Source organism: Leuresthes tenuis, unplaced genomic scaffold (genome assembly GCF_036924035.1).
Source record: "Leuresthes tenuis unplaced genomic scaffold, fLeuTen1.0.hap1 SCAF_2, whole genome shotgun sequence".
In the NCBI taxonomy this organism is placed as follows: Eukaryota; Metazoa; Chordata; class Actinopteri; order Atheriniformes; family Atherinopsidae; genus Leuresthes; species Leuresthes tenuis.
Window position 1 is genome coordinate 2,746,974 of NW_027325356.1, and position 7,722 is coordinate 2,754,695.

At 39.6% G+C, this 7,722-nt stretch overlaps 1 protein-coding gene across 4 annotated transcripts in view; it reads left to right on the forward strand.

Moving 5' to 3' along the window:
* Positions 1-7,342, forward strand: part of LOC140301400 (uncharacterized) — a 44,487-nt gene extending 37,145 nt beyond the window's left edge. For 3 of the 4 annotated variants that reach the window (XM_072379805.1, XM_072379808.1, XM_072379807.1), the window contains 8 exons: positions 109-173; positions 366-402; positions 1,166-1,315; positions 1,483-1,605; positions 1,815-1,915; positions 3,666-3,758; positions 3,835-3,937; positions 6,032-7,342. In XM_072379805.1, the coding sequence (XP_072235906.1) occupies positions 109-173; positions 366-402; positions 1,166-1,315; positions 1,483-1,605; positions 1,815-1,915; positions 3,666-3,758; positions 3,835-3,937; positions 6,032-6,190 (831 nt within the window). In that variant the 3' untranslated portion in view covers positions 6,191-7,342. The remainder of the gene's footprint in view (positions 1-108; positions 174-365; positions 403-1,165; positions 1,316-1,482; positions 1,606-1,814; positions 1,916-3,665; positions 3,759-3,834; positions 3,938-6,031) is intronic. The other variant, XM_072379806.1, reaches the window with a different exon arrangement.
* The last annotated feature ends 380 nt before the right edge of the window (positions 7,343-7,722 follow it).

The following is a 7,722-nucleotide window of genomic DNA, read 5'->3' on the forward strand; positions in this document are numbered from 1 at the left end:
TGACGAGCCATCGCTTCCTCATGCATGGCGTTTCTTTCTGCTGGGATGCACGCATTCTTTCTCACCGACGGCGTTTCCTGTATTTTACTGATTTATTTCTGTCTGCAGGTGAGGAGGCAGAAGGCTGACGAACTGCAGCAAACCGTCCACCAGGAAGAACCTGCAGATCTGAGGTAAAAAGCACCCAGGATGTGAAATGAAGCTTAGTTTGGGCTAAGAGGGATTCCTGTGTGGAGCAGCTGCTTTTTAAGGTTTTTTAGGAGGTTTTATGTGTTTGCTGCTGTTGAATTCCTGCTGTTGGTTGGTTAAAGAGGCAGAGAAACGGTCGTGGATCCTCAGAAACTAAAGGTTTCTCTGACCTGCAGGTCTGAAGCTGAGAGGAAGGACCCCCAAACGGTTAAGGTGAGTTCACTTCTGACTTTTATCTGAACATTCTCACGCTTTCCATCAAAGTTTAGCTTTTCTTTAATAGAAAGCTGAAGTAAAACCGCAGGAGAAGTGTTTAAAGGGGAACTCCGGTGTTTTTAAACCTTATTTCTGGCATGAAATACGTTCATCTGCTCACTGAGAACAGTTTGGTGAAAGTCTGCGTCCTTCTGAAGATATTTAGATAACTGGAGATCCATATAACGGAGTGAACGGGGCTTAGAGGATGCAGCCTCTAAATAAGGCATTATCTGTCTTTATTTCACCAATACTTTAAGAAGAATGAATGAATGAACGTGTGCTATAGCTTTGTTAGCTCATAGCTGCTGTGTTGTTGTTATTGTTGCTATCGGGGGGCTTATAGAGGCTTTCTACACAGCACAGCTCATTCTGCATGTGTTTAAATGTCATTTACTTCATTTTTTTTCTTCCTTTGCTTAGTCTCAAGTGAAAAAAAGTCCCATTTTAAGCCTCATTTGAACTTTTAGTTGAAAACTTTGATGCTTTTGATTGGTTAGCTCATTCTGAAAGTCGCACAGTTAACAGTTATCGGTGTTCTTGTCCTTTCTTACTTCTAATAATTGAGCTTAAAGTGATATTTTTGTCTTGTGACCTGAGTTCATACTTAAACTGTTTCATGTTGTTTCATTTGACAGAAAATGTCATTTTGTTGTGCTGATTTGTTCCAAATCCAGACTCACTTTGGCCTTTTTCTTTGTAATTCCTCGCCTTCGTACAGCAGGAAACGGCTGCTTTGGCGGCTCAGGGTGGACTGGAGGAGGTGGTGAGTCGATTAGACGCAGAGAGGATCCAGCTGCACAGAGATCTGCAACGCTGCATTTATGAGATCCAGCAGCGGGATCTCTACCTCCAGCAGATCAACAGCAAGGTGAGAAGCAGCTGAGGTCCCGTGGGAGGGTTTTACGTCTCTTTGGTGGTTAGAACCAGCTGTAATGTGAGGTTTAACTGTGCAGAAACCATGAGGCGAGGCCCTAAAAGGCCCAGTTCAAGCCAATTATAATGCAACCAGTTTCCTCTCCATTTATTTCCCCGCAGCTGCAGCAGGCGGTCGAGGAGAAAGGTTCTGTTGCAGCTCAGCTGAGGTCCGTCTCACAAACCCTGCGGGACACCCAGAATCGCTGCCACTGGCTGGAAGGCCAAACCCAAGGCCAGACGCAGGTAAAAGACCCAGAACACCTGCTGATTCTGACCGTACGGTTCCTCCTGCAGAAGGTGAAATAGACTCTTATTATCTCTTGTTTGACGAGTCCCTTCACTCGGACACTTGGTAAGAGTAATTTGCTGCGTCACATGACCCTCTGTTTGGCGTCTCTCTGTGGGGTCCGGCTGTGAAAGTGAAGGCAGTAACCAGCTCCCCTCTCCCCCAGCAGGGCTCAGTTTATACTGAGGTGGCTCCAGGGGCCCCGCAGGAGAGGAACGACGACTCCATGATGAGTGAATCTGCTGAGTCCAGTCAGCTCAGAGAAAGGTGAGGAGACGAGTTTTCTTTCTTTCTTTCTTTCTTTCTTTCTTTTCTTTCTTTGTTTCTTTGTTTCTTTCTTTCTTTCTTTTGTTTCTTTGTTTCTTTCTTTCTTTCTTTCTTTTCTTTCTTTGTTTCTTTCTTTGTTTGTTTGTTTTATTTCTTTGTTTGTTTGTTTGTTTGTTTCTTTCTTTCTTTTCTTTCTTTCTTTGTTTCTTTGTTTTATTTCTTTTCTTTCTTTTCTTTTTTCTTTTGTTTCTTTCTTTCTTTCTTTTCTTTCTTTCTTTGTTTGTTTGTTTTATTTCTTTGTTTGTTTGTTTGTTTGTTTCTTTTCTTTCTTTCTTTTGTTTGTTTCTTTGTTTCTTTCTTTGTTTGTTTGTTTTATTTCTTTGTTTGTTTGTTTGTTTGTTTCTTTTCTTTCTTTCTTTTCTTTCTTTCTTTTGTTTCTTTCTTTGTTTGTTTGTTTTATTTCTTTGTTTGTTTGTTTGTTTGTTTCTTTTCTTTCTTTCTTTTCTTTCTTTGTTTGTTTCTTTCTTTGTTTCTTTTCTTTCTTTCTTTGTTTCTTTGTTTTATTTCTTTTCTTTCTTTTCTTTTTTCTTTTGTTTCTTTCTTTCTTTCTTTCTTTCTTTCTTTTGTTTCTTTCTTTGTTTCTTTCTTTGTTTGTTTTATTTCTTTGTTTGTTTGTTTCTTTTCTTTCTTTCTTTTCTTTCTTTCTTTTGTTTCTTTCTTTGTTTCTTTCTTTGTTTGTTTGTTTTATTTCTTTGTTTGTTTGTTTGTTTGTTTCTTTTCTTTCTTTCTTTTCTTTCTTTGTTTGTTTCTTTGTTTGTTTCTTTTCTTTCTTTCTTTGTTTCTTTGTTTTATTTCTTTTCTTTTTTCTTTTTTTTCTTTTCTTTTATTTATTTCTTTTTTCTTTTCTTTTTTCTTTTCTTTGTTTATTTTCTTTCTTTCTTTTCTTTTTATCTTTTCTTTGTTTATTTTCTTTCTTTTCTTTTCTATTTTTTTCTTCTTTTCTTTTCTTTCTTTTATCTTTTCTTCTTTTTCTTTTCTTTTCTTTATTTCTTTTCTTTTTTCTTTTCTTCTTTTTCTTTTCTTTTCTTTTTTCTTTTTTTTCTTTTCTTTTCTTTATTTCTTTTTTCTTTTCTTTTTTCTTTTCTTTGTTTATTTTATTTCTTTCTTTTCTTTCTTTTATCTTTTCTTCTTTTTCTTCTTTTCTTTTTTCTTTTCTTTATTTCTTTTCTTTTTTCTTTTCTTCTTTTTCTTTTCTTTTCTTTTTTCTTTTATTTCTTTCTTTTCTTTTCTTTTCTTTTCTTTTTTCTTTTCTTTTTTCTTTTCTTTTTTCTTTTCTTTTTTCTTTTCTTTTTTCTTTTCTTTTCTTTTTTCTTTTCTTTTCTTTTTTCTTTTCTTTTTTCTTTTCTTTTTTCTTTTCTTTTCTTTTTTCTTTTCTTCTTTTTCTTTTCTTTTCTTTATTATTTTCTTTTCTTTTTATCTTTTCTTCTTTTTCTTTTCTTTTCTTTCTTTTTTTCAGTCTTTTCTTCTTTTTCTTTTCTTTTCTTTCTTTTTTTCAGTCTTTTCTTCTTTTTCTTTTCTTTTTTTCTTTTATTTATTTCATTTCTTTTTTCTTTTCTTTTCTTTCTTTTCTTTTTTTCCTTTTCTTTTCTTTCTTTTTTTCAGTTTTTTCTTTTCTTTTCTTTTTTTTCTTTTCTACATCTTTTGTAGCTTCTGGTTAAAGCTTTGGAAATATTAACGTTTGTGTATGAAGGCTGCTTGAGGTGGAGCTGAGTCTGGCAGAGGAGAAAGCCAGGAGAGAGGCCGCCGAGGAGGCTCTGCGTCTCGCTGAAGATCGATCAAAGAGGTGAGCCGCCAACGCCTCCCTGCCTCCTGCTCACAGACCCAGAGCTGACCACTAAAATACTGTTTTTGTGCTCCAGGGTCGGTTCCAGTCTGTCCAGAGACTTCAGCATCGAGATGGAAACGGAGGAGGAGTGGGAAGCTCTGACTCTCAACCCCAATCAGCCTCTAATAACACGAAAGGTACTTTTATTCTGTTTTATTGTTATTATTTTGAGGTATTTTTGATATGTTACAGTCTCTACGGTTGGTTTTGGGTGTAGCTCGGGCTGCCACCATTAGTCGACTCGTCACCATTAGACGACTATTAAAAACATTGACGACTAATTTAATAGTTGATGTCGTTTTTTTTTTTTTCTTTTTCCTTTTTCAAACTTTATTTTTCCCTCAAAGCTGCTGCGTTTCTGTCCTTGACACACATGCGCAGTCGTGGTAACCGAGGTCAGCTGTGATGTCACAGGAAGTTAAACCAGACAGGCTCTGGTATCATGGCTACCCGGCAACAGAGCTCAAAAGTGTGGGAGCATTTTTAAGAAAACTAAAGATAAATGTGTGCAATGCAGTATCTGTAAGGCAGAATTTGCACGAGCTCCTGAACAGGAAGCATGTTGTTGTGGCTGATTGTGAAGAGGGACCGTCATCTCGGTAAGCTAACTGGCTAGTTAGCTGCTAAAATTAGCGTAAACAGAGAGTTAGCTTGCCACTTACTCATATTGATAGCTGTAAACGTTAACATTAGCGATGATGATTAATTAGCCTTAGCGCACATATTTCATGTGTTTTCTGTAACATTATAACAGTGACGTGTTTGAATAGGAACGCTAATGTTTTCTAACGTTACGTTTCAGTGCTAAAAAGTACGTTAATCTTCAATGGGCGGCTTTGATTCAAAGCTAGCTACATGCACACCTCAGCAAGCAAATGTCCTGACTGAGTCCAAACTGAACATGTTGGTGTTATATTAGAGTCAGTGAGACCAAAACTTTTAGTGAATAATTCCTTAGTTTCAGGTGCCTCATTTGATTTAAATGCAGCTGAGTTTGATGCCAGAAACAAATGAAGGAAAGAAAAACCTAAAAAACTTAAGTATTTATTTTTGTGTGTTTGCTACACAGTTAAATAATTGTTTGTTGCAACAAGCTGCATATTTCATTAAAGGGTTAATGAACTATGATATTAATTGTCTTTTTTTTAGTTAGCATCTACCTTAAACCCTCCAAGCTGAAAGCTAATGATGGTTATATAAGAGCAGCTGCTTCCTGGTGCGATAAGCTGCATGTTTTACATTCAATACACGTACGATTCGATTAGTCGAGTAATCTAAAAAAATAATCTGTCGACTGTTAAAATAATGGTTTGTGGCAGCCCGAGTTGTAGCTTGATGTTGCTAAGCTATTCGGCTTCTCCTGCTGCTTTGCTGCAGACTCCACAGGTTATGAACGTATGACTCTGAGCGCATCCCTGACAGCAAAGAGTATATCTGACACACAAATGTGGGATAAAATGTTTCTGCTGCACCAGAGAATAAAAACCCCTGAATAGCTCCACTGGTTAGGCAGACGCCTCCTGCTCAGATGCTGTAGTTCAGGGGTCGGGAACCTTTTTGACTAAGAGAGCCATGAAAGCAAAGAATTTGGAAATTTATTTCAATGAGAGCCATATAATATATTTTAGTAGCTCTCGGCTCGCTTTCTTTCTGCCGTCTCCTGCCGGGTATTTTGATGCAAAGGTAGCATGGCGCGTGTCGAAGTGCCGCTTTACGTTCGACCGTTTCATCGATGTAATTTTGTCTTTGCAAATTAGACACACCGCAGAATTTGCTCCCTCCACAAAGGCGAATTCTTCAGTCCATTCGGCCTGAAATGTACGATACTCGTCATCTTTTTTTCTTCGTCGAAGGGTTAGCTTTGAGCTAACGACCGAGCAGACTGATTCAAAAGGGGGCGTTTACCTGTTTTACGCTGCCAACGTAGTCCAGTATCATCCAATTAAAATAATGCTCCTGCAGCCCTGAACAGGACATGAAAAATCGATGGATGGATTAAAACAAGTGAGAATATTTAGTTTTATCTGCGATGCAATCATCAAAAGAGCCACACCTGGCTGGCGAGCCATAGGTTCCCGACCCCTGCTGTAGTTTGTTGTCTGGGTTCCACTCCTGGCCTGCATTTGTTTCCCCTTTCTGCTGCCAACAAAGTGCTGAAATGTTGTTGGATGACAGCAGGCGACTCGTCATATTAAGGCTGTTTCCCTGACGACGGCTGTTTGCTGCTGCAGGTGAAAGGCGGGATGGTGGCGTGTCGACGGTGGCTCAGAGGCCGGAGCCTCTACTTCTCCAGGCTGCTGACGAGTCGCGCCCGCTCACGATACTTCTTCCTGGCTTACCTGCTGACGATACACGTGCTCGTCTTCATGTGCCTCGCCGGGGCGTTGTAGGAAGGCCTGACGGGTAAAACCGCCGGTGTCATATGGGATAAAACGCTAAAAAGCCTCGGTTCAGGGAGCTGGAGATGCTCTGCAGGGTCACTCCAGCTCTGGGTAAGGCCACCAGAGGTCAGACAATCAGCTGCTCCCCTGGTTTTGGCAACTAAACGGAAAGTGGAGCATGTCAGCTTTTATAAGTTGTCAGTTTTAATTGTACAATTCTTTTTTTTTTTTTTTAATGAACATCTTTGGACTCTTTAGTTTGATTCTATCTTTAAACGTTGTTTAAACCAAGCCTTAAAGCGTTTTCTCCCTCTGCTTTCTCACTGTGGAAGCTTCAGTTGGGCTTGTTTCTCCTTTCTTTCTCATTATTTGACACTACATTAGAAAGGAGAAGAGAAAGCCTCACTGGTTGTAACCCGAAGGTACGGAAAGCCACATCCACCCTCAGTTAAAAGCGTTAAAAGGCGTCTCTCTCCAGCTGTCTGCAACACATGCACAACACACACCAGCTGCTTCTTTACCTGCCTGCCTGATTTCATACGTTGCACATAATCGTAATGCTGAGTTAAAACTATGCACTGAAACTCCAAATGTGTACATAATCATGGGATGTAAGCTCAGAAGCACTACACCGCTCCCGCCCCCCGTTCCCTTTAAACTGTAAAGCCAAAGGTGTTCGTACTTTGGCAGATTAACAGCTGCGTAAAGTTGGTGTTGAAATGGCCTTAAAGTTGCCATTGAAAAGTACAGACTGTGTGTATTTAAGGTTTTCCTGTACAGTTGGATGTATATTTGCCTTTCTATCTTCTCTGGCTGATGTTTTTCTGTACATTTCTCCTGGATGTGATGTAAGAAGAGAGTGAAACGAGCCAGAATGTGTCTTCTTATCCTTCCTGGCTTGTTAATTGATCCAGTTCCATTGCTGTTATGATCTGTACATAATGATGTGATTCACGAGCGAAACAATGAACTGAATCTATTTATGGTGAAACTACTGAAAAATGGACATATTTTCTGCACTGCCTCTATTTTTAAGAGCCGGCGAAGCCGTCGGCCTCCCGGTGACACGAAGCTGAACTTGGTGCAATACTGTGTCAGAGGTGAACTCATTCAGGTCACCTTTTACCATCAAACAGAAGCTAATAAAATCTGTTAAACGTCTTCATCCTTCTGACTGTTCTTCAGTGTTTTTATGCAGCAATAATCATGTTATTGATGCCGTATTAAAGGTAAAAAAACGTCCAACGGGAGGAAAAAAGTCTAATTTCTTCACTTTCTTCAGTGAACTGCAGCATGTTCCTTCTAATTTCTCAACTTCCATCCATCATCTGCTGCTTATCCGGGGGTCGGGTCGGGGGGGGCAGCAGCTTTAACAGAGAAACCCAGACCTCCCTGTCCCCGGCCACTTCCTCCAGCTCTTCCGGGGGGACCCCGAGGCGTTCCCAGGCCATAGTCTCTCCAACGTGTCCTGGGTCTTCCCCGGGTCTCCTCCCAGTGGGACGGGCCCTGAACACCTCCCCAGGGAGGCGTCCAGGGGGCAT